The sequence below is a fragment of the Momordica charantia genome (genome assembly GCF_013281855.1).
Source record: "Momordica charantia cultivar OHB3-1 chromosome 8 unlocalized genomic scaffold, Mcharantia_2.0 BLBB01000008.1, whole genome shotgun sequence".
Taxonomy (NCBI): Eukaryota; Viridiplantae; Streptophyta; class Magnoliopsida; order Cucurbitales; family Cucurbitaceae; genus Momordica; species Momordica charantia.
The window spans coordinates 25542749-25569911 of NW_028275166.1; the positions used below are offsets into that span (position 1 = coordinate 25542749).

Below are 27163 nucleotides of genomic sequence, written 5' to 3' on the forward strand. Positions count from 1 at the left end.
CAGTAAGTTAATTGGTAGTTAGGCCAAAGTGAGTATAGCTCGGTGGTAATTAACATATACCTCAAACCAAAAGATTATGAGTTCGAATCCCCTCCCCAACATGTTGTATTAAAAAAAATAAAGTTAATTGGTAGTTAGGTTACCCAAGCTACATGCATCTTTTAAAAATAGATTTTTTAATTTTATTGATCTCCCATTCCAATGGTTGTTTTTTTTTATTTAATTTATTCTTTTTGTATAACATGTTGGATTCGAGTTATATGCCAATTATTGTTGAGTTAGGCTCGTTTTGACATTTAATTTTATTACTATATCATTGATAGTAATTAGATTATGCAACCTAATTTTATTATGCATGATGATTTTTTGACTTCTCCCATAGGAAAAAAAAATATTGTCATGATTTCCTGGTGTTTATATTACTTTTCTTTTCTGCAGGAAGAATTTATTATGACTTGTTAACGTATACTATAATTGAAATTTTGTATTGTATCATAATCTAATGATCATAGTTCATTTATCTCAAGAGGAAAAAAAAAAGAAAACATAGTCAATAATATTGGCTCGTTTTGTTGTTTTCAAAACTTTTGATTTTCTAATTCTTTTAGTTCAATATGTTAAACTCGAAATATAAACCTTTAGAATTTTAGTTAATAATATATATTTTAATTAGTTGAATTAGACTCAATTTAACTGTTTTTTTAATCATGATGTATTATAGACAAGATTTATCATATCTCCTTACTATTTTTTTAACTAAAATAATGAACTATGACAAGTTTTATTGGATTTTGACCCACACTTTTAATTTATCATTATTGAATTATAGGCGACTTAATAAATGTCAACAATTTTTACCATTTGATTTTTGAAAAAAAAATCACCCATTAACTTCAACAAAATAGAAATAGAGTAACAATCTCTCGAATAAGTCCTACTAATAAATCAATACACATGTCTTGAGTTTGAATCTTCATCCCCATCCCACATGTTGTACTAGAAGACATGCTTCCAAGAGAATAAAAAGTGACCTAATACAAAATTAAAAAGATTTTAAAAAGAAAATGACATTATAGTTGATCTTTTTAAATGATAAATTTATAAATTGTTTGATCACGAATTTGACCAAGCTGTGAATCTCGGCTCGGATAAGAGAGAAAAAGGATGTTCACGTACCTGAAAATGAGGTGAATGGATTCTATTTATAGGCGACTCCTTCGACAATTTTCCCGACAGGACCTCAACAACTCTTTTAAGGTAATCGTGTATTGCAGCGTGTTGTCGTGGAGTTTATTAAAGACTGGGGCTGAGTCGAAGTGAAGCCAATCGATTCAACCAATAAATGGGAATGAGATTCTAAGTAAGCTTGGTCGGCTCAGCCACACAAGAGATCGACTCGGTCGAAGAAGACGAGACCGAAGTAGCAAGATTTGGGGTTTATCAATCACAACCACATGTAAGTTTCATTATCCAATCAAGATGTACCAAGTGTGAGCTGAAATCTACTTCCCACGTAAATATTTTCAATGATCAATTTTGTGCATGGTTAAAAGACATTAAAATTAATAAATTTTAAAAAGTTTATTATTATTTTTATATACTTATGTTTAAATTTTAATTTAGTAAAGTTAAAAGTGAAAAGTGAAAATCAACCAACTTAACTCAAGTAATTTTTTTTTAAAATCCATTATTTCCAATTACCCTAAAATATGTTTATTTTTCTGACTTTGAAAAATCCAACTATTATATACGACAAAATGTAAAAGAGGAAGCCTATTTTTATTGACCTTTAGGTTGAATTATATTTTAGTACATGCATTTAAAATTTATGTTTAATAAGTCTTAGAATTAAAAAAAAATGTCTAATAAATTTTTAAATCTTTAATTTTATATTTAATAAATTCTTGACCTATTCACATTTTTAAAAATTAGTAGAGCTATTAAATATGGGATAGGGATTCAAACTCATGACCTTTTAGTCATAATATGTACTTTAACTACTTGAGCTACGCTCGGTTTGGCGAAAAAATGTAGTTGGAAATGAAAAACTAGACAAGATTTTTATTATCATGATTTTTTCATTTAAGACAAAAACTAGACAAGATTAATTAAATAGAAAAGTAATTTTATCATTTGCGACAAAAAAAAAAATCAAGAAAAACAAAAAAACGGAACAAAAACAAAATTGGTAAGTGGTAACTGCTTCTCGATATTTCCATGGTGCTAACTGTTTGCTCAAATTGGTGCAAATAATCGTGGGGGATTATTTGGGTTTAGGTCAAGTATATGAAATCATCCTAATTTTTATAATTTACTAATAGTATTTAATTTTTTAAAATTTTTAATTAAATTCTTTAACTAAAAAAATTTGTTGAGATAAAATTAACGTGTCATTCAATCATTGTTTTATTCACAAACATGTCACTCAAAAAAAAATCTATTTTGTTATTTAACGAGTTGGATTTTTTAGAGAATAGATTGAGTTTTTATATGTCAAATGTTATTCAAGTGGGATTTTCATGGGACTAATTTTAAAAACAAATTATAAAAATAATGTTGATTTGAAGATAATATCAAAAGAAATATTAAATAAATAAGAAATATTGAAATTAAGGTCAGCATCATAACTAATGACAAAAATAAGGTAGGGCTATTGGCACGTAAAATCATACGTGGAGTGGAAGTTGAGTCAGCACATAGAAATCACACATAATTGTATGCGATTTTATATAAAGACCGCATACATTGTATGTGATTTCCTCGCGTTGTCTTTCCCCCCAAAATGTCAATTAGAAATCACTTGTAAAGTTCTTCCAATTTTCCGTGGACAGAAAAAATTTGTCTGATTAATTTACTTTTATTTTAATTATTCATATGTATTAATATTAGATAAATTGTTATAATAAGAAATATTTACTATCAATAATATAGTAATAAATTAAATTAAAATTTATTATTATTGTAATTTAGAGAAGATTACAATAATATATTTGTAAAAAGAAAAAAGGGTATATTAGTAATTGTCATATATTTGATTCCGATTCTGATTCCAGACAGTTTTAGTAAACAACATCAAACGAATTCTGATTACGATTCCAGAAAATTTCTAGTAAACAACATTAATAGAATAACATTACGATTCCGATTGATTTCATTAGGATTGATTTTCATTACGACTGCTCTCCATTACGATTGCAGTTAAGTAAACTGGCTTACGTAAATTTAAGATGTATAAAATTGAAACCATTGGATAAAAATAGACTCCTCTTGTTAAGTTGTAAATTAGAGTGTAAGCATGTTTATAAAAAATTAAATTACTAATCTAGTCCCTGAGGTTAATTTTAATTTAGTTATTTAGTTTTAAAATTTTTAATTTAGTATATAAATGGTTTGTGTATTTATATATTTATTTATTTTTACCAAATAAAAAATCTGCTCATTTTTGCTCATTTTTACTTTTTTTTTCTTTTTTTTTCCTGCTCATACATAAATCACGATATTGTGAGATTTAACCAAATAATGTTACGCAATTAGTAATTTTAAATCAGATTTAAGTCTAAATAATAAAAATTAAATTGAAACTTTTAACGTCATATTTACTTCAAGGAATGAAATTTATAGGACCCGCCTCAAATTTGGGAATCTCATTCCCAACGCAGATTCATTTCTCTTGTACACACTCATCAATCTTATTCTCATTCCTTATTTTGTGCCCCACCAATTATTTTACTACTTTTACCCTTTCTCTATCTTTATTAACGAGATTCATAACTTTTCTTAATTATTATTTATAAATTATTTCTTTTTAATTTCTATTACTAATATTTTTCTTTTAATAAAAATTTATACAACTATTATTGGTTGGTATGATTTTGTTATAAAATATTATAAATTTATATTTAAGTATTTATTTTTTTTTTACTTTGTTATTATTAATTAATATAAATAAAATTTTTAAAATAGAATTTATTGTTATTAAATATTAGAATAATGAAATTTAACAAAATTTAATATTAAATGATAATTGTTTTAATAAAAAAAGTATTTTAGTTTATGTAATTTTATTTTAATTATTCATTATTATTAATGTTAAATAAATTGCTATAATAAAAAAATATTTACTGTCGATCGTACTAATAAAATAAATTCAAATTTATTATTATTATTGTAATTAAGAAATTAGCATAGTAATGCTCCGATTCCAATGGTATTCTAAGATTGATTTTTATTTCGTTTCATTCGCATTCCTATTCCAACAGCTTCTGCGACTAAATTAAAAAATAAATGAACAAATTTATAATTTAATCTTTTATAAATCACCCGGCAGAATCGAAGAACAACATTCAGAAGAGAAAAACAGAGCAATGGAGAAGATTGAGCACTCAACAGTTTCCACTAATGGCATCAACATGCATTTTGCTTCGATCGGCGCCGGACCGGCGGTTCTCCTCCTCCACGGTTTCCCGGAGCTGTGGTACTCATGGCGCCACCAGCTCCTCTTCCTCGCCTCCAAGGGCTACCGCGCCATAGCCCCCGATCTCCGCGGCTTCGGCGACACCGACGCGCCGCCGTCTCCCTCCTCCTACTCCGCCCACCACATCGTCGGCGACCTGGTCGGCCTCCTCGACCACCTCGGAATCGATCAAGTTTTCTTGGTAGGGCACGATTGGGGCGCGATGATGGCCTGGTACTTCTGCTTGTTCAGACCCGACAGAGTCAGGGCTTTAGTGAACTTGAGCGTGCATTATCTTCACCGCCATCCATCCATCAAATTCGTCGACGGATTTAGGGCTGTTCTCGGCGATGATTTCTACTTCTGTCAATTTCAGGTCCAATTTCACAAATCCCCTTCGAATTAGATGAAATTAAGCAAAACCGAGAAGGAATCGGAAGAATTTTGCTGCGATTAGTTACTTTAGAACTTCGGATTTAACTGATTGAGATTGAAATTTGGCGCAGGAACCGGGCGTTGCGGAAGCGGATTTCGGTTCTGTTGATACAGCGACAATGATGAAGAAATTTCTCACAATGACAGATCCTCGGCCTCCGATCATCCCAAAGGAGAAGGGATTCAGATCGCTGGAAACTCCAGATCCTCTGCCCGATTGGTTAACGGAGGAGGATATCGATTATTACGCATCCAAATTCGCGAGAACAGGCTTCACCGGAGGATTCAACTACTATCGAGCTTTTAATTTGTATGAACTCACTCCTAGAACCACCCTTTGCCTTTTTCAACATTAGTACGACAAACTTGGGTTTTAATCTTTTTGGTTTGTGCAGATCTTGGGAATTGACAGCGCCATGGAGTGGAGCGCAGATCAAAGTTCCTGCAAAATTGATAGTTGGGGATCTTGATCTGGTGTACCATTTCCCCGGCGCGAAGGAGTACATCCACGGCGGCGGGTTCAAGAAAGACGTGCCGCTGCTGGAAGAAGTGGTGGTGATTGAAGGAGCAGCTCACTTCATCAACCAGGAAAGGGCAGACGAAATAAACTCCCATATCTATGACTTCATCAACAAGTTCTGAATCCTCCTCCTCTGCTCCTTCCAAATTTCTTTTATCTTTTCATGGCGGCATCTTTAAGAGCATTTTTTTGTTTTTGTTTTTTTTGTTTCTAAAGAAATCTTTAAGAGCATTGATCTGTTGGAAATGGATGTTGATTTCCATGTATCTTTTCGTTTCTGTGTGATGGCTTTCTTTTGATAACCACTGCGATTTATGCATGTTCCAGATTGTTTTAATTTATCGTTTCTAGTTGAACATTTGATGTCGGAAACCCAAAGAATTGTAGAAATTAATTCGTTCATCACAAGGATTTTCTTTCTAATTTATTCTAAAATATAAATAAAAACTTAGATAAAACGGAAACGTTACCACAGACTCAAGCTGTCAGCTGTTGACTTTTTAGTATTAAGATGGAACTTTACTTTTTTCATTATACTTTTTAGACCTATTCTAGTTCTCTACTTTAATTCTTGTATTCTTAGAACCATTCCCTTACAAGTTACACCCAATTAATTGTGGTTTAATTTTCTCAAGAAAGAAATAAAAGAGAAAAAAAATCAAGTTTAATATAATTCAACAGATTAAAAGTATAAAGTATTTGTGTTATGGTGAGTTTGAATTATCTGACGCAGTGTTGTATTAGAAAAAGAAAAAAAAAAGGAAAATAAACAAAATAATAAACAAAATCAATAGACGAAACAAAACAATGGTCCAATTGAGTCGAACAAAAGATAAGACAAAACACCTTTCGAAAAAAAAAAGATAAGACAAAACAAAGGTGTCTCCAAAAATTCGGGGCACATCACATGTCTTTTCCTAAATAAAGGGGTTTTCGTTTTTTTAATTGTCAAATCATATCAAAATGAATCAACATAATTTTTCTAAAGTTAAAAAATTTGATCTTGGGAATATCCGACTATTAATTTTTAGCAATGTTAATAAATATTTTTTAGATTGAGCTAGGTTTGATTGACAAAATAAAACATATTTTAAATATTTATGAGGAATCATTTTGTTTGAAGTTTGTTGGATTATATATGCTTGAAAATAATATTAATAGAAGCCAAAAGATTGTTGGATTTGAAGTTTGCTGGGTTACATATGCTTGAAAATAATATTAATAGAAACTTAAAGTAGCTCTTTTGAACTACGTAAGGTGGATAGAAATTAGACTCATAATATCTCTCTAAATCTCTTAACGAATCACCGGTCAAGAAACTTTTTTACCTTAGCTCTTCTAGTAGCTCTTTTGCTTGATTTAGTGTAGGGAAGGTGGAAGTTTTATAGTTCGCAATTTGGAAGCCGTGCTATATAAAAATAGATAAGAGTGGTTGCCTAACTTACTTTGCTTTTGCTATTAACTCTTACTAGTACTTTAGGAGCCATCAAAGAAAAATCAAATAGGTTGGCCGTTTAGCGACTACTACTTCATTTCTAGTAGCAACCAAACGTTTAAAAACCTTTTTTTTTTTTCTGGTGTGCAAGCACATAGCTAACTCTAATGCTATTGCATTGATAGGTGGAGCTTATCAATACCATAAAGTAGGAAATTTCATCCTAAATAATGCCTTGGGAATAAGTTACGACCTATTTTATATGCAATCTTGATTTTGTTTATTCAGGTTTAGTAATTAAATGGATTCAATGTCTGTTAAACATATTTTTTTTGGGGCAAAATACACTTTTGGTTCCTGGGTTTGATGATAGGTTTCAATTTGGTCCCTAAATTTCAAAAAGTGACAATTTGGTCAATGACTTTTAGAAAATAGTTCTAAAAGGTCCATGTGGTTAAATTTCGTCAGTGAACTAACGAAATATTGACGTGGCAACTATTAGTTGGATATTTTATAAATTTTATATTACTTTTATTTATATAAATTTTTTTTATTGAGTAATTTCCTCCCCTCTCTCTCTTCTTTTCCTCTTTCTCTCTCTTCCCCCTCCTTCTCCCCTATTGTTTCCCTCATGTAAATTTTAAGTTGATTTCAATTCGTATTGATTCACTTGCATATAATAACTTAGAAAATGACAAAATGATTCATTACTAATTTATTGTCATCTACCCTAAAATCCTTTCCAAGATAACCCATCCCTTCCTAGGCCATAAAAAAATTATGAGTAAGTTGAATGAAAGAGAAGTTTCCGAGTATAGTTTGATTATTGAATATTTAGAGGTCGTATAGAGACTGGAGAAGAAAGAAAAGAAGTTCGTTTTCAAGCAATACACATCTCTTATAAGTTGTTTTCATGGAAAGATATTTTGTAAGGAGAGAAGGAGAGATTTGAGGAGGGAAAACGAAAAGGGAAAGATAGAGAAGAAAAAAAGAGAGAAAAATAAGGAGGAAAATGATTGAAAAATGTAATAATTTTATGTAATTTTTTTAAAATTTCAAGCACTAGAAATATGAACATTAATTAAATTCAATGACGTCAATCAGAACATAGCTCAACAAGTTAAATTAAGGTATATGTATACAACTATGAAGTTGAGAGTTTCATGTTTTACTAAAAAATTCAAACTAAAGGATTAAAGTAGATCTATGGACGGTACGAACCAAAAAGCTTTTTACTATGGACTCGTTTTGCATGACTCCAATATTCATTCAAGAGTGATAAAATAATCTTTTTATTTATGTTTTGAAACAAATTGAAGATGGAAACGAAAAATGTTTTTTGAGAAATAAAATATAAGTTGATTGCAAAATACTTAGATTTATAAAAAAATTTGGAAAAATAAAAGAAAAATGGTAAAGCCCTATATGACCGAAAGCAGAGACGGAGAGAGGAGGCGCTGAAGAGATAAACGATAAATCTTCAATGGAGAAGATCGAGCACTCCACCATCGCCGCCAATGGCATTACCATCCACGTCGCTTCCGTCGGCTCCGGCCCGGCGGTTCTCCTTCTCCACGGTTTCCCGGAGCTATGGTACTCATGGCGCCACCAGCTCCTCTTCCTCGCCTCCAAGGGCTACCGCGCCATCGCCCCCGATCTCCGCGGCTTCGGCGACTCCGACGCGCCGCCGTCTCCCTCCTCCTATACTCCTCTCCACATCGTCGGCGACCTCGTCGCCCTCCTCGACCATCTCGGAATCGATCTAGTTTTCTTGGTAGGCCACGATTGGGGCGCGATGATGGCCTGGCACTTCTGCTTGCTCAGGCCCGATCGAGTCAAGGCTTTGGTCAATTTGAGTGTACATTTTATGCCTCGGAATCCGGCGATGTCGCCTCTCGATGGAATGCGGTTATTGCTCGGCGATGATTTCTACGTGTGTAGATTTCAGGTGAAGTCGCATTCAATTTCAGCCCTAAAATCTCAGAGAATCGAAATTGTTCGCTTGCGTTAGGTTAACTGAATCTCTGATTGTCGGATTGTGGATTTTCCGCACAGGAACCGGGAGCGGCTGAAGCCGATTTCGGATCTGTTGATACGGCTACGATGATGAAGAAATTCCTCACAATGAGAGATCCACGCCCTCCGATCATTCCGAACGGATTCCGATCGCTGGAGACTCCACAAGCCCTGCCTCCGTGGTTAACGGAGGAGGACATCGATTATTTCGCCGCGAAATTCGCCAAAACTGGCTTCACCGGTGGCTTCAACTACTACCGCGCTATTGGCCGGTGTGGATTTCTACTGAATCGAAGCTTAATTTCTGACGATTCTGCTTCCTAAAAACCAATCTCTGTTCTTGTTTGTGTTGTGGTGCAGAACCTGGGAACTCACGGCACCATGGACTGGATCGAAAATCAAAGTTCCGGCGAAATTCATAGTGGGGGATCTGGATATGGTGTACCATTTGCCAGATGCGAAGGAGTATATTCACGGCGGCGGATTCAAGGAGGACGTGCCGCTTCTGGAAGAAGTGGTGGTGATTGAGGGAGCAGCTCACTTTATCAACCAAGAAAAGCCAGATGAAATAAGCTCCCTCATCTATGACTTTATTAAGAAGTTCTGATTTCTCTTTATTTGTTCCTCCGCTTGCTATGAACTCTGATTTCTGTTAATATTAAGTTATGTAATTTCATAGTGTTGATCAAATCATCAATATATGTTTCTAAAACGTATTGTATTTTTGCAAATAAATTACAATATCAATGTTAAACAAATTATAGAGCACCTAGATTCTTCGAAATTCGGCTAGCAAAGCATAGGATTCTTCAAAGAAATTCCACTATTTTTGCCTGGGACCAAAACGAAGTTGTTGTGAAATGCACTAAAGTGAGCGATTGAAAGAATTCATAGAAATATCAATATCTTTGAAATTAGTGTAAACGTTCTTTTCATCCCATTGACTACGGTACAAAAGTTAAAATAGGCAATATTAGGAGAGAGAGAAATGGAAAATAATGCCATTTTTCTAAATTAAAAGGAGGAAAGAACTAAAAAAAATCTAATTCTTAATAAACAATAAAAGAGGGGAGTTTCTTTTTTAGGAGTCGAAATCCAACTCACAGTGTCTCTTGATTGAAGATATATACAGGTATGGTTGTGTGTCACCAAAATTACGGTTGATAACCAAATTCAAATTTTGTTAGTATCATGATGGGAGAGAGTGGAGAAAAAAATTATTTTAATTTTGAAATGATAACTTACTAAAAAGGGTAAAACGGTAAGGAAAAATTACAAAACGGTTGGAAAAGATCAAATGGATATTTGTCATTAAATACTAATCACTTTACGAGTCAGAGTTGAGTTAGGTTTTTTTTCCTGGGTTGGGGTAAAACCAAACCAAACTCAACCTAAAATATTTGGGTTAGAATGTTGGGTTATCGAGTTATTCGTGTTGGTCCTGTGGGAGAAAGAAAAGGAATTGTCAACATATTTTTAATAATTAGGATCTCTAGTCATCCATTTTTATTTGAGAGTACTATGCTCCCTTTGTTCACTATTTGTGAAATTTGACTCAATAGACATTCTGTAGGACTTTTTTTGTTTTTTAAGCACTCTCTTGAAAACAAAAGTTTTCTAGTCATTTCATAATATGAAATTACATATTTACCCTTCATTCACTATTTCTCTATCTTCTTTTTCAATTTTCTCTCTTTTCATTATTATTTCTCTTTCTCATTGTTCAACTTCTTCTCTACCTATCTTTCTTTCTTTCCCATTTTTTCTCTCCATCATCTCTTTTATTTTTCTAAAGTTATACAGAAACTGCCACTTTCTTGTTCCCTCCCTCTTTTTCCATAATTTTCTTCTTCCCTCCCACTTCCTTGATTTTTTTCTGTTATCTTTTTCTCAAAATCCCAGTTGAGAAAAGCTAAGGGAAGTTTAGATTTTTCAAAATATTTAGCAAATCTCATAGAAGACGATGACGAGGGAGGAGATGTTGCTGGCACAAACGTGAGACCCACCGTCAAAGAAGAATATCACCGGAAAACGCCTGGAGGGGGAGAGGAAAGAACGAGAGAGAGCGAGAGATGAGGGAGTGAGGGAAGAACGAGGGAGAGCGAGAGATGAGGGAGAGAGGGAAGAACGAGAACGAGGGAGAACGAGAGAGAGAAGAACAGGGGAGAGGGAAGAGAGAGAATTGAATTTCTAATTTAATTTAATTACTTAAAAATATATTTATAGAATGAATAATTATGGAATAAATTTCATAAATTATTGAATTAATTATTAATCTAAATAATTATTAATAAAATTTGGTTAATTTAAATGAAATCATAAACAAAATTAAATGTAAATAAATAAAATGTTGGGTAAAATTCAAATTCAAAATTATTATCAAATAATTTAAGAGATTAAAGATTTTTTAATTAAAAATTTGAAAATTAGAATTAAAGAAAATAGAATCTCAATGAGATTAGTGTATTGATATTCAAATTTGAAATTTAAATCAAATTTGTTTAATATTTTTTTTTCTTCCTTAAAATCTCTCCTTTAATCTTCTAAATTAATAAAACTCAAGCAAACTCAAAATCAAAACTAACATCACATCTTAAAATTACGTTTAATAATTAAATTTTCTAAATTTCAAAAATTTCACTATCGCACAATCTTCAATTTTAATTAATTTCCCTCAATTTGATTAACCACATCAGGTAGGAAGAGAAAATAAAAAAACCCACCTAATGATGGGGAGAAAATAATTAAATTTGAAATTTGAAAATGAAATAAAACTTAAATTACGATAAAATAAATGAGATTTAAGAAAAGATTGAGGAGAAATTGAAGGAAACAAATTTAGATTAAATTTTAAATTTGAATACCAAATTAGTAAAATTAAGGAGATTGAGATTCCAATTTAGATAACGTTTTATCTCAACTTTCTCTCACTCCCTCACTTTTCTCGCTCTCTCTAGCTCAACTTTCTCTCACTCCCTCACTTTTCTAGCTCTCTCTCGCTCAACTTTCTCTCTCTCCCTCACTTTTCTCCCTCTCTCTCGCTCAACTTTCTCTCTCTCGCTCTCTCTCGCTCAACTTTCTCTCTCTCTTTATCTCCTTCCCCATCCACATCCCCAAAGTTAAGCTAAACTTTCTTCTTCCGGAGCTTTCTTCTTCGACAAACGACCTCCTTCGTCGATTTTGATGCACCCGTCGCTGGCGTCACCGGAATCATGGAGGCTGCTCGTTAAAAAGAAAAGAAAAAAAGAGAGAAGGTTGAGAGATTTAGGGTTCTTTTAGAGTAAAGAAGAAGGGAACGAGAAACCCAAAGAAAATTTGAGAGAGGATGAGAGAAAAAAACCCACAGCTGAAGAGAGAAAGAATGGGTTAATGAAAAATGATAGAAGAAAAAAAAAATACAGTAAAGAGAGGGAGGGAAATAGAGTGGGAAAAAGGACATAAAAAGAGAAAAGTGAAAGAAGGGTAAATACATAATTTTACATCATCAAATGCTTAGAAAACTTATGTTTTGAAAGAGGAACTAGAAAACTTAAAAGGCTCGACAGAATGCCTATTCCCTCAAATTTCCCCTATTATTTTATCTTTATAAATAATTTCTTTTTAATATAGGTAGATCTCATATTATTTTTAGATAAGATAGTGACATGCTGTAAATGGAAGAAATATCCTTATTCTAATATTCATCTTTTCATCGCCTCTCGAGACATAGACTCGAAACAAAGAGAGGAAGAGCGCGATCTCATGACCTCGAGACAATTTTGCGTCACAGAGGGAATCTTGGAGGAGTTCGACCGCAGGGTCAAAATGAGAAAAGAGAGATCCAACTTGTGCGGACTAGAAAGATTCCAGTGCACGAGCCAGAGGACATGAGTCGTGCAATAGATATACTTTTCTTGGTGGAATGGGTGGGGATCTGAAATTCCTCGCTCGTAAATTGGCCTCCATTGAAGATGAGAACTCCCGGTTCTAGATCGAATTGGAAAACCAGTTCCAACAACTATTTCCACTCGACGGAGGGTTCATTCCAACTGTTGGAAAATTAAGTGCTCAAAACAATTTCCTCTATCCAGTTATCTAAGTCAATCACACAACAAGGAAAGCAATAAGGACAGAATAATTTTATACTGGTTCACTCCCATAGTTTATGGGTTACGTCTAGTCTTCTACTCAAATGTGAGTTACGTTAAAATGAGATTGGATACAAACACTCAAATATATCTCCCCACAGATATTCACTCTCTAGAGTTTTCAACAGAAGTCTCATAACTTCAACGATCTCGATTTGACCGTTTTTGTACTGCCAATACTCGAACCGCTGCCTCTAAAACGCCACAAGAATACTCCCAAAACGGCTAAAGATAATACCCACGGCTGGCCTTTTGATTTGTAAATTAAATATAAGGCTCAACCTAGAGAAGAAAGGCGCCCCTTTTATAAAACGACGTATCGTTGAGATGTTAGGCGTAGCGTTGAGACGCTACCGACATAGCAGTGTCCCAACAAAAATCGCGCACTCCTTTTTTTTTTTTTTGAGTTTTCATTGCAACACTGTGGCGCCATGCTCTCGGCCAGAATGGTCCTACAAGTGTCCCTCCACCTGTTTTTCATCCTTCTTCATCTCGACGCGTCTCGACTTGCCCCTAACTCGTTTCGACGTCAAATTCAATTAGGTCCACGAGTCCCAACACCAACATCCAAAATTCACACAGCTCTGGTTGCCTTATCCATTGATCAACTTCCAGCAGAGACTCACAATTAAGTGTCTCGTTACTTTTCCAGTCTACCTCTCAAACCCACGCCTCTACATCCATCGCTCCATCGTCTATTTGATCACAAACAGCCAAAAGGCAAACCAGGAGAGAGATTTTCTCAAAATAATAATAATAATAAAAGTGGGCCAAATTACAGAAAAGCCCAATTAGGCCCAAATTAAGAAAAATCAAACTAAAAAGACTCAAATACATGACAGCATTTGCTAAAGAATTGAAATAAGAATATCAAACATAAAACAATTACTATTACTAGAATGCATCATTTTCTTGTGTCTACCGACTAGAATTATATTTGATTAATGTGCGAACGTTAACATTATTTTAAATTGAAACAATAATAATTTCTAATTTATTTTATTATTATTTGATTGATTTAATATTTATATTTTAATAATTTTTTTAATCTATATCTATACTATATTAAAAAGGGAGGATCGTAGAAAAACATTTTTAGACCATTTTATTCTTTATCAAATTTTATATTTACTAAGCATACCATTTTTTATTTTAATAATTTTAATTAATAAAAATATGAAGGTTATGAATGTGAAGAGTTTGAATACAAAAAGTTTTGTTTATTTATTTCAAACCATTTATGATTTTACTTTAATTGGAATTAATAATATAATTAGAAAGGTGCTGAAATTTCAAAAATTTTCCAAGCTCCTGCATGTATATATATATGAAGTTAATATCTATTTTTTTATACGACAATTTAACTCTCTCTTAATTTGCTTCTTTTCATTTCTTGATTTCTTCGAAATTTTACAGATTTAGTAAGATCCACATTGACCTAACACCTTGGATATCTCAATTTATAGGAGTTTGAAGGTAATGTTGTTTATAGTTTGGTCTCATACATTAATCAAAGGTAGACCAATCTTTGAGAACTATCTTTTGAAAAACAAGTATGAATCTTCTCTATAAACGTCTAGAACTTATTTTACAATAAGTATTGTTATTATTTTTATTATAGAAGTTTATAAATGGTTATAATTTTGAAATTAAATTATTACTAAGTTTTTAAATTTATATATATGTAATATGAATTATACATAAATATTATTCTCTACTAACATTGAGAAATAATGCACTCTTTATTTTTTGAGTTTATTTTTTAATAAAATGACATATTTTAAAATAGCTAGCTAAAAAGATTTTTTTTATCTCTATAGAAATATTTTGTTTAAAATAATAAAAAAACCACTTGAGCTAACTATTTCAAATATTACTAATAATTAGATAATAACATGTTTAATTTGAAGTCTAATAATGTCTGTTTTTTCTCATCAATTATAAATTTTTATAACTCGTTAAAATTAATATAATAAATAAAAAGTGGATTACAAATAAATATTATAGAAGCAGTATAATATATTATTTTATTTATAATAATTATTATATTTTATTAATTAATTACAAGAATAAATATGATTCAAATAAGTAAAACTAAATTTTAAAAAGTAAAATTATGAGTATTTTATTTTTAAAAAAGTTATGATTTCAAAATGCTAAAAATTAGAGAGAGAAAAAAAGGCAATGAAATTTTTATTAAGTAAAATGTTTTTGGAAACTTAACCTTGACCAATAAAATTTTAAATGCACCAAATCGATATAAAAGTTTGAAATTTATAATATTTTATTTTTACTTATATTATTAATTATAAAGCTTTATTTAAAATTAAATTTCAAAAATTTTTGTAACTTTCTAATTTCACCGACGTAATTGAATTACGTATCTATTGATTTATAGTCATTTTTTATTACGATAATTTTTTATGAATTGTGATATTTTTTTTTAATCTTGTGTCCGTGAAAAAAAGAATTATGCATGTGGTAATACACTAGTATTAAAAAAAGAATAAAACTATTTGAACTAAAAAAAAGATTATCAAACCGGCAAAATGTTTTAAAATGAATGCAGTTAGGCAGCAGAGAGAGAGAAATTGAACTCAAAAACGGGTAATGTTATTAAAATTATGAAGTATCAAACAAAATAAAAATTCAAAATAATTCAATTTCAATTGTTTGACAGTATTGTAGGGTTTCTCCATTCAGTCCTAGAGAAAATGAAAATAAAGCATCAATTCAGCAAACAGGATCTAGGGTTTCAAAATCCAACTTTTTTTTTTTCATTTTTAATCCTTTCTTTAATTGACTATTTTTCTTCTCGGCTTCAGAAGCATAGCACGGAGGTCGACGGGATCGATCTCGTCGGCGCAGTTCTCCGGCCGGTAGTAACCGGTCACCGGATCAGGGACCCACGCCATCTTCTCTTCTGTACTTCTTTCTGCTTCTTCCTTCTTCGTTTTGCTGCCACTTTTTGCCACAACTCTATCCGCCGCCACCGCCGCATATCCTCGCCTACCCGGTCCACATGGAGCGTTAAAAATTTTATTAAATTTTTTTCAACAAATTGGCTAACTCGATAATTGACTCATAAATTGGCACATGCGAGAATTTAAATATCTTTTAGAATGACAATGGCTAAACTCTGAATTGGCAATTTGCAATCTATTTAGTTCTGTCATAATTTTTCAATGGCAGGGATATTACAAATTTTAAACATACCTTCAAACTAAATTGTAGCTTCTTTTAGGGACAAAATTCTTACCAATTGTGGTAGAAAATTCGAATTCATGTTTTTTTAGTGGATGAGCTATATAAGTTAAACAATTAATCTAAATTAAGTCTTACCTTTTGGCTGATTTCAAAAGAAACTTTTTTTGAAAGTTCATAAATAATTATTATAAAAATATAATTTCAAAAGTATAAATAAATAAATCTAAAGCGAGATATTCAAATACCTGATGAAGAGAGCGTTACGGAATCCATCGGAGACGAGGGCGGACATGATCTTGACGGCGGAGAAAGAGCGAGCCATTGTATATATTTGTAGAATCTCGCTTTTGCACAGAAATTAATTAAATAATTTTCTGTTTGTTTCTCGAGAAAATCTTCCAGAGAATCGAAGAGGGAAGAGAAAATTAAAAGGAAAGCTTTGGTTGTTCGAATAAGAACCCGCGAGGATTTTATGTAGACGACCAAGAGAGTAGAAACCAGAAGGAAGTAGGAATTAAAAAATATTTCCAAATATTTATTTTTATTTTTTTTCTACTTTTCTTTTTTTCCTAATCGTTCCTGGACTCCTAGTTTAGTTTGAATATGATTAGGATTTAGGGGATTGAATTTTGCCTTTTTAATTTATTTTTTATATTATTTCTTTATCCGGTTATCCGAATAAATCTCGATCTTCTTTTCAGCAGTGAAACTCAATTTTTATACGTTGATTTATTGATAAATTTTTTTGATTCAAATTATTTTCATGATAGGCAAAGAGACCGCATATATTATGTCATTTTAAAGTTGTTGGTTCAAATTTTCACGTTGAACTAAAAATAAATAAAGTTGATCTAATTATTATATGGGTTATGTTGTAACAATTGAGCTATAAACACGGAACTAACTCAATATCTTATAATCAATTAATCAGAAATTAACCAACAAAGCAATCTGGAAATAGATTAAAGAATAAGATGAACAGGAAGATGAGCACTAATACTTATAGTGGTTGGATCAAAAATTAGATGTACATCCACTCAGGCCATTCATTAAACGGTATCAAAAATCAATAATCAGAGAACAAAATCTCTACAAGGCAGAGCAAACAAGAAACCCAGCTATCACGGCTATATGCAAAATTCCTCTTCGTCCGAAAACAGAGTAATCACTCTTCTGGAATTTTCTCTCAACCACCTCATTTTTCTTCTGCCTAGGTTCTATTTCCCAATAACACTGGGTAATATAAAACAATATTGAGAAATGAAAGCTGATGAGAGAGCCATGTTTGATGAGCCATGTCAGCAAGTCAACCCTGCTTTGACCATCAATGAGCTATCAATTTTAACATTTCTCCACCTTGATAGCTACATTAAACATATGATATATACTCCAACTTCTGTCACTGTCATATATTCGGACTCAGTTGTTGATAAGGCTACAACTGTTTGTAACGAGGATTTTCAGATTATGGTGTTTTCAAATAGCATGAAAACCAAACCGGTTACTGACCTCCTCCTGTCACAATCAGCTGCATAGTCTGAATCTACAAAACCAGTCAACTTCTTTTATTTCAACATTTCTTTAGAATACAGAAGTCCATGGTTTTTGAAAATATTTTCAAAGGATAGATAACAAAGAAATACAAAATGATTATTTAATGGACCTAAGGTTTTGTTTAAAATTTAAAGTTAATTAATGATTAAAATACTTGGTTCATTTTGGTCCCTATACTTTAAAAATGTTCATTTTCGTCCCTGTTACATTCAAAATGTTCAATTTGGTTCCTTAATTTTATTTTTAATCTCATTTTTATCATAATTTCAAAACGACACTAAAATCAATATATTTTAAATGTAAACATTACTTTATACTAAAGAGTTTTCATTATGTGTAAAAATTGTGTTAAAATTTTCCAAAATGGTAATTTTTTAGAATACAGGGATCAAAATAAATATTTTCAAATTACAGAAACTAAAATCAACCAAAGTTTAAAGGGATCAAAATGAACATTTTCAAGATAAGGAAACCAAAAGAAAGTTGACATGCTAAAATAGTATTTAACCCTAATTAATGGAGTGCTTTTAGAAATTAACTAGGTATAGGATTTTTAAGTTTAAATTTTCGTTAAGGATTTAAGATTCAAGGTTTAGAGTTTATTTTAGGTTTGGTTCCGAATTTTCCGCAAGCGTAAGGTAAATTTAGGTTTTGTTTTAATAAAAAATTTACTTTTGAAATTTTTAGTTTCATTCTTAAATTTTACTTTTATCTTCTTTAAAGAAATTGTCCACAATCCCCGGTGATCAGTTAAACATGAGAGAAAATGAAGAGCGAATTTGTTGATAATTCTGTCATTCAAAAAATTAGTTGATAAAATTCTTAACGATTTTTAAATGAATAACATCACAGTTTATTATTTAAAAAAAAAAAGGAGGATTTCTAAGAATATTTTGTTTTTTTAATAATAAAAACAAAAACTATAATATAAAAGGGATAAAAGAGTTATTAGAGATTTTTTTTCTTTTTAATAGAGATTGGAACTCCCTCTCGAACTGAACCGATGAGGAAAAATAAATTTACTACACTCATTTTGTCCTTTTTTTCAATTCATTTATTATAATTGAAACTTTCTATTTACTCATTTTAGTTTTTTTTGGTTTATTTATTTTTTTAATAGTAAATAATTATCGTTTTGATAATGTTGCTATTGATAAATTTCAAGTATCATTTTGCCACTTATATTTTGTACTGTTCTTATTTTGTTCCTTATATTTCTGAAATCTAAAGATCGTATTGTTTTTTAGGCAAATGACAATTTTGGTGAGATTCAGAAATTAACATTAAACAACTTTGAAAAGAAAATTGGTGTGGTAATTTTCTGACTAAGCTTTCGGATATGTATTATTCGAATGATGTGGCTTAAAATTTATTACTTTAATAAATTAAATTTATTAGGTGATATTTTCCCTCCCCTATTTAACAAATTAAAATTAAATTATTGTGATTATTGCCAACATCAACTTAGCTCGATACCATACTCTGATCGAGGGTCATAAGTTTAATTCTCCCACTCTATTTTGTTTTACAAAAAATATATATATAATTAAAATTTGCATAATACTTTTTTTTACAATTTTTTTGCATAATACTCTGACTTTTGTTAATAATTTATTACTTCTTTAAGATAATATATATAAAAAATTAAAAAAAAACTCAGTAAAAGATAACTGAGAAATTATTTTAAAATAACAACAATAAAAAAAACACAAATCACGACTCAAAGAAAATAAAACACTATTTCAAAATTTTATGTCAATCAAGTAACTATCCCTTATGGCACTTATCACACCACATCATTTAACCTTTTAAATGTGAGATTTTTCCTCTTCTATTTTACCAAGAATCCAACATAAGTTCCACCTCTCAAGAATCCACTACATTATTGTCTACGTTAAATTATGCTTTAACAAATTTTATCATATCCGACCAACCTTTGACAAACCTACATTTGTTAAGAAAATCCTTCTTTCATGTGCTCAATGAATAGAATTTTTGTCCTTCATCTAATTACTAGCTACCAATAATAAATTTGGTTCAATCAAACTACTAAGTGTTCGAGTAGAGAGAGCGTGTGAACAACTTCTCTTAAAGCTTCTCCCAAAATTGTCAAAATTGGTTTGGTTCCACTTGTCCCAATCTTCACTCAAGCTCTATTTAGAGAGCTGATTGTAAACTATGGACAAAAATCACAAAATTCCGACTAAAAAAAAAGCACCTCTTTATAGTTTATATGCTTACTCCACAACTACGAGTACAACTCATGCACATCGCCTCATGGGATTTTTTGCCCTCATCAGATATTAGTAAACGGAAAATGGTTGAAAGTTTAGCTAAACAAATTGAGAAATTGAAATCTAAAAACCAATAATCTTCATTAAAGTATAAAACAAAAAATCATAAAAGATTCCAGTTTAATCGTTTCGTTTCATACAGTATTACATCGAAGACTGAAAGAATCATATAATCAGCAGCAGCCGCCATAGCCAAATTCTCTAACTTCTTTTCGTTTTGTTTTTTTTTTCTCCTTTCTTCAATTGATTATGTTTCTTCTGGGCTTGAGGAGCAAAGCCCGGAGGTCGGCGGCATCTATCTCGTCGGAGCAGTTCTCCGGCCGGTAGAAGCCGGTGACCGGGTCAGGGACCCACGCCACCTTCTCTCTACTACTTCTTACTGCTTCTTCCTTCTTCATCACGCCGCCGCCTCTTGCCGGAAATCTTCCCGCCGCCGCGCTGGACGCCACTCCTTGTGACGCCGCCGCCGCCGCTGAATATTCACGCCTGCCAATCCCCACACGGCGTTAGAAACTCGGAATTAATAAGCTGATTCACAAAAATCCTTCTAGAATAATTATATTTTACAATTTTTAAAAATAAAATATAAATTTGGCTTAATTTAGTTCCTATTTTCGGGGTATAGTTTCAATTTTGTAGAATTATAAAAAGATTCACAAATCTTTTTATTAATACAAATTAAAATTTTAAAATCATAGAGTAGTCCAAATCTATAATTTGGAATCCGCATGATATGGTATTTATTGGAAAGAGAAAATTTTAATTCCTTTCACAAACTCAATAATTTTGGTAAATTCCTCCTCCAAATGTAAGGAAACGTTTTTAATTTTTTGCAAAATAATTTGAATAAAACTATTTTAATGGAAAGGAAGAGTCTATGTAACTTAAACGCATATTTGGTTAAAAAGATTACTCCAAACGGAGATATTGTATTATAGGGTAGAAATCTTAAATCTTGATAAGTGAGAACCTATATATCTTTTCTTGATTATCACTGGAAAAAATAATATAAAATTAAAATATACTATCAATTTTTCAATATGACAATTCTAAAGACTCTATTGAAATATAGAAAAAAAAAGGAGTTTTTATAATTTTGAAATACCTGAAGAGAGCGTTGGAGAGGAGAGCGGACATGTTCTTGAGGATGGAGAAAGAGGGAGCCATAGAATACCAATTTCTTATTTTCCGTTTGTTTCTCGGGAAAATTTTCGAAAGAGAAAGAGAAGGAAAATGGAAAGTGCTGTGTTGTGGAAGGGAAGAAACCGTGGGGATTTTATTTATATAGAGAGGAAGAATTAAGAAACCAGAGAGAAGTAGGAAATAGGAAGTGACGTGGAAAGTGGAAGCAGTCAAAGCGGACTGGAGGCGGGTTCGAACGTACACGTGTACGCCCCTGATTGTATATAATCTTGTAACAACAATAAAATGATGAATAAATAGATTCTAGAATTTGGAGTTCAATTTTGATTTAAATAAAAAAAAGTTAAATAACAAATTTAGTCTTTTAATTTAGATATAATTTTAATTTGGTATTTATAATTTTAAAAATTTTAATTGAATCCATCTAATTTAGTCAGTTTTAATAAGGGTGAAAAAAAATTATATATATTAAATTGAGTAAGTAAATTTACAATTTAACACAAATGAAATTATTAAATAGAGGTCTAATCAAAGCGGGCCACGTGTTGAAGAAATTGACGGCGGAGGTTTCCTTATAATTGGGAGGCGGCGAACGGGTCGTAGGTGGCGGAAAACAGTGGAGACAAGTCAAACGGGTCAAACTTTTCCTTCTAGAGGGGAGTGTGATTTTCAACTTTATAATTAATAGGTTAATAATAAATTTTATAAAATATTTAAATCTTATGTTAAATAAATTTTTTAACTTCCAATTTTGTATTTAGTAATTTATCGACCTATTTATAATTTTTAAAATTCATAAACGTGTTAGACACAAAATTAAAAAATTTATGATTTTATTAATGTGATCGACAAAATTGAAAGTTTATAATCTTATTAAACACGAACTTACAAATTTATGAATCAAATTTATAAATTAAAAATTATCTTCAATTTTATGACTAATAGATTCATGAACTTTAGAAAATGTTTAATAAATTCCTGAACTTTTAATTTTGTGTTAAATAGGTCTCTCCTTAGCAACAACCCATTCCAAATTTTTAAAATTTACGTACACATTTTTTATCTAATTTGATTTAATGTCGTATTATTTTAAAAATAAATTTAAATAAAAATATTATTTAAAAAAATCCGTCTATTTAGTCCCTAAAATTTGAGTTATCGAAAAGGAGGTGCCTCGACAAAATTGAATGTCATTTTTCAAACAATATTATTCCCGTAGTTACCCCTATTACTTATTAGCAGATATCTTGAAATCGGGTGGGCAGATTTACTGTAGAGCCCAAGAAGGGCAAGCTTGAAGGGACCAAGCCCACAATCATTGGCAGCCCATTGCTTCTTCTTCTTCCGCAGTTAGGGCTTCCGTTTCCAGTCACTGCCGGACCGACCAGACCTCTGCGAGCGGAGTGGCGTTGCATGTACCGGACCGAGCCGTCGTTATCCGAAATCGACCGCCGTTCCTTCGTTTCTGCCTTCGTTTCCTTGCCATTGGAGCCATTCTTTTCGGCCGACGGAGGTAAAAGAAATGGCGGAGGTCAACAACACTGTCAATGAAATTCCTCCGAACATGACCATCTACATTAACAATCTCAACGAGAAAATCAAGCTGGAAGGTATTCTTAGGGGAGTAGCTTCTTTAATGGTTTGAAATGTGATGTGATTTTTTATTGTTTTACTCCTTGGTGAGAGCAGAATTGAAGAAGTCGCTGAACGCGGTTTTCTCACAGTTCGGGAAGATTCTGGAAGTATTGGCTTTCAAGACCTTGAAGCACAAAGGACAGGCTTGGGTTGTGTTCGACGAAGTCTCTTCCGCCACTAATGCGCTTAGACAAATGCAGGGCTTTCCTTTCTATGATAAGCCTATGGTAATGTGCTTACTAGCCTTTCCGATCGCGAGAATTTAATTTTGTTCGTTGAATTGCAGGTTAAGCACTTGAGATGAAGATTAGAGTTATTAGGTCTCGCTGTAAAAAGATGGTTATCGCTTCGTTCGTATGAGCACTAATTCGAGTCATGGTTGTGAATAATAGAGTACTGATACATTCTTCTGAGAAACGAAATGGGAATTGTGTTTGGATCATATTGCGTCTTAGACAGTTGAGACGTACTCAAACATGGCTGGTAAATAATGTGGTTTTGTTGATAATTCTTTGCTGATTTCATGTCGGTAAGGTTAAAGGACAATTCATTGCTTGGATGATCAAGCATGAAACACAATATGCCCTTACCAGGCAATCCTGAAGTGCTTACTTCCTAAATATATCACATTGCAGACGTTTATATTTTCTTCACCTGAGCTTTATGACATTGATAATATTTTGACACAAATCAGATAGTTGTCAAACTTGTCTTCTGCATATCTATTGAAAGCTCTGTATGTCTTGTTTGTCTACCTAGGTTTTATATCTTTTACAGTTAGTATTAAGTGCCAGCAATTTTTCATATCATTTGTTGCTCTGGTCAACTATTCGTCTTTTGTTACCTTGACAAAGTTTTTGGGGGTATAGTGCAATACTAAGCTAAATGTTGTTGCTTTGCAATCATGTAGAGGATACAATATGCAAAGACGAAGTCAGATGTAGTAGCAAAGTCTGATGGTACATTTGTTCCCCGGGAGAAACGAAAGAGACATGAAGAGAAGGGTACTATTTTCTTTATTTTATATTTTACAAATTTAAATTCAAACAGGTTTGAATAGCTTGGTGTATGAAGATTTACTTGAGCATCTGATACTATATTTGAGTGTCGTTGCAACTTTTATACTTATTTCATTTTGTGTTATCTTTGTCAATGCGAAATGCTCTGCTATATTATTCTCTTATTTCTATTTGTACTTTGGATACCGCATATGACTAATGTTCAATTACAGTAAAGGAAAACGTTAAAAAACAGCATACTTGCGCAAGAAATCTACTAGTTATGTGGAATAATAAGCAGTTGTAATGTAATGCATGTATTTTATTCAAAGCTATTTGAGCAAGATCCAGGTCTTGGGGAAAGTAACTTTTTCAGAAAATGGAGGAAAATGTTGCCCTATTATTTTATGTAGCAGTGTTTTGATCAAGATCTTTACTTTATCTTAGGGAGGAAGAAAAAAGAGCAGCATGATGCTAATCAAGCTGGGATGGGTCTCAATCCTGCCTTTTCTGGAGCATATGGTGCAACTGCGGTTAGTATCTCTATTTAATCTCTAAACTTTAGTTTTATATAAATTCATTTATTTTTTATTTTTCATTGCATAATGGTTTTTCACAATATATCCCTTTCTAACTTCAGTCTTGAGCCTTAGATACAATCTAAAAAGCACAGACACAGACATGAGACATGGATAAGACACAACACAGACATGTTAACATGATAATTTCTTAAAAAATATGAAACAGACACGTTGAGGACACATTCTGTATATTTTAAAATGTATGTATACTGTTATATTTAATAATTAAAAATAAATAGAAGGGTCAATTAAGAACCATCATGGGTGGCCCATTAGTCCAAAGGGCTAGGGTTAATTAAGAGGGAATGGGTTCAAACTCTATGATGGCTACCTACCTTTGGAATTAGTAATTTCTACGTATTTTCTGGTACCAAATGTTGTAAGGTCAGACAGTTGTCCTGGGAGATTAGTCCGAGGTGTGCGTAAACTGGCCCGGACTGTCAAGGATATAAAAAAAAATAGAAGGGTCAATTAAGACTCAAAAAGTTAGGTAAAATGTACTTCACTTAGAACACAAGTTAAGTAAATATCAAATAATCAGGAATAAAAGAATTCTGCTGAAGGAAAAGAAAAAATATCTGTTAGTTGTAACTTGTAGCTTGTTTTGTTATGCCTTTGTTTAGAAAAATATTAAAAAAAACAAAAACAAAAACCTGAAGGTGCTTTCTGTAGTGCGATTTGGCGACCTGCCACTTTCTCAATATGGATGCAATCCCGTTTAAAAGGAGGGCTTCTCTATTATAAACCTAATTGATTTCAAACAATTTGGACAAGAGAACTCCTTCAACCGAAGAAGACAAGTACCTTCTTTCTTCCTTAATTGGTTATTTCTTAGTAAGTTTGGGTCTCTCTCTCTGGAAGTTCAAGTTTTTGCTTTGTCTAATAGAAAGCTAGAAAGTACTTTTTTGTTTTAAGACAAAAACGCATTTTCTACCAACATGAGCTTAACTCAGCGGTAATCAAGAGGTCGTGAGGTCATGAGTTTGAATCTCCACATCTCCAATTGTTGTATTAAAAGGGGGAAAAAAAAAAGAAAGAAAAAAACGCAGTTTAGGAAAGCAAAGCTCCGACTCCCTAAAAAGCATCTGATACATTAGACATGTCTGAGGCATTGTAATATAACTCCTACTAAATACTGATATTCAGAGAAAGAGTGGCTTAACGGAAGTCTCCTCCAGCCGCTTAGAGAGTGTTGGTTCTCTCTCTATCCAGGACTTCCCAAAACAAACAAAACATAAACTTACACAACAAGATCTTAAAGTATATAAGGACCAGCTAACTAACTTTAAGGGGGTGAATTTTCTTCTTTACCCTACCTAACATAACATAAGTATTAATTATTGGAGGCCTCGCAGGTGTATTCGAAATTCGAAATTTGTTTGGCGTATCATACACGTGTCTGAATGAATCTGTGTTTGATGCGTGTCCACAAAACAGAGTGTTCATGCTTCTTTGGGATACCATATTTAGATTCTCCAACGTGGTCAATTAAGTATCATATTTTTCATCTGCCACTAATAAATGTATTCTAAGGGCTTGGTTGGCATGATGGCAAAATATAAGATCATAAAGAAATAAGAGGTAGAATTTCACTTTTAGAGTCAGAATTTTACTTTTTAAAAATAGTGCTTTCTCATCCTATTTCATTTCCCACTCTTTTCATTGCAAGAAGAACGATACATAATTTGTTTGTTATACCATGAAAATAGGAAGCATTTCATTCTTTTACTCCCTGCTGAGTTGGGAGAGTCGATTTTCAGTTTTCGTTATTGTTTTGAACTTTATCCACCTTTTATTTCCTTATACCCAGAGTGCGATAGAAATGAAGGAATATATATTGGGTGTTTATTTCCATTTATTGCTTTGGCATTTCATACATCGTGATTGTTAACAAACCCTTTGCCAATTGATTCAATGCTCTAATTGGTCGGACTTAGTGGGTAGCTTTTTGTCGAGTGTATGTACTCTTGTATGCTGTTACCAATTGAATATAGGATTTTAAGGCATCAAAACTTGGTCGGCTGTTATCATATTAGTAACTTTTGTACTGAATTCTTAAAATTATATGTTACCTAAAGAACACTCTTTCCTTTCCCTCTTCTGAAAATGGTGCAGCACTCTCAAGTATCTTATACAGGCGGAGTTATGGTGCCAGAGGCTCCTGCCCCACCAAATAGCATTTTGTTTGTACAGAATCTTCCTCACGAGACGACTCCGATGATGCTACAGATGCTTTTCTGTCAGTATCCTGGTTTTAAGGAGGTTCGAATGGTTGAAGCAAAGCCAGGCATCGCATTTGTCGAGTACAGCGATGAGGTACAATCAACAGTTGCCATGCAAGCACTACAAGGTTTTAAGATGAACCCGCAAAATTCGATGTTGATAACCTATGCGAAGAAATAGAAAAACAGATCTTGGAATGCCACCTGCTGTCATTCGATGCTCAGTACAGGAGATTGTTTGTAAAATACTGTCATCTCATACTAGACAGAAATTTTACCCTGCGTATCCTAATTGTTATAATCATATCACTGATCTCAGATCCACGCAGCGGTTGCTATGATTTGCCTCGAACTCTCATAGTCGTAGTAAAGTTTGATTTTCATCGTTACATTTTGTTCTCATTTTCATAGAAGTATTTCCTACTAGTTATACTATAAAAATAGACTAAAAGCTTTTATAAGATATTTAAGAGCTTATGATGTTGAAATCTAATTTGCTTGAAACTCTATTTCACTGGACAGCAAGTTCTACAGGATACAACA

At 32.2% G+C, this 27163-nt stretch overlaps 3 protein-coding genes and 1 pseudogene across 4 annotated transcripts; 3 read left to right on the plus strand and 1 right to left on the minus strand.

Annotated features, from left to right (window-relative positions):
* The first annotated feature begins 4287 nt into the window (after positions 1-4287).
* LOC111022402 (epoxide hydrolase 2) lies at positions 4288-5674 on the plus strand. Its single transcript, XM_022299569.2, has 3 exons — positions 4288-4829; positions 4960-5198; positions 5284-5674. Exons 1-3 carry the CDS (start codon positions 4365-4367, stop codon positions 5528-5530), a joined length of 951 nt encoding a protein of 316 aa, XP_022155261.1. The 5' UTR covers positions 4288-4364; the 3' UTR covers positions 5531-5674.
* Positions 5675-8247: 2573 nt separating this feature from the next.
* Positions 8248-9575, plus strand: LOC111022400 (epoxide hydrolase 1). The gene is made up of 3 exons (XM_022299567.2): positions 8248-8791; positions 8899-9131; positions 9220-9575. The coding sequence occupies exons 1-3, from the start codon at positions 8327-8329 to the stop codon at positions 9464-9466; spliced, it is 945 nt and encodes a 314-aa protein (XP_022155259.1). The 5' UTR covers positions 8248-8326; the 3' UTR covers positions 9467-9575.
* A 6206-nt stretch (positions 9576-15781) lies between these two features.
* On the minus strand, positions 15782-21304 carry LOC111022451 (protein SENESCENCE-ASSOCIATED GENE 21, mitochondrial pseudogene; annotated as a pseudogene). Its single transcript, XR_015792605.1, has 3 exons — positions 21147-21304; positions 20288-20527; positions 15782-15995 (listed from the first exon to the last, which is right to left on the minus strand). The product of XR_015792605.1 is annotated as a protein SENESCENCE-ASSOCIATED GENE 21, mitochondrial pseudogene (transcript).
* Positions 21305-22473: 1169 nt separating this feature from the next.
* Positions 22474-27009, plus strand: U1A (spliceosomal protein U1A). Its single transcript, XM_022299615.2, has 5 exons — positions 22474-22794; positions 22874-23046; positions 23730-23823; positions 24265-24350; positions 26514-27009. Exons 1-5 carry the CDS (start codon positions 22707-22709, stop codon positions 26799-26801), a joined length of 729 nt encoding a protein of 242 aa, XP_022155307.1. The 5' UTR covers positions 22474-22706; the 3' UTR covers positions 26802-27009.
* Positions 27010-27163: the final 154 nt, after the last annotated feature.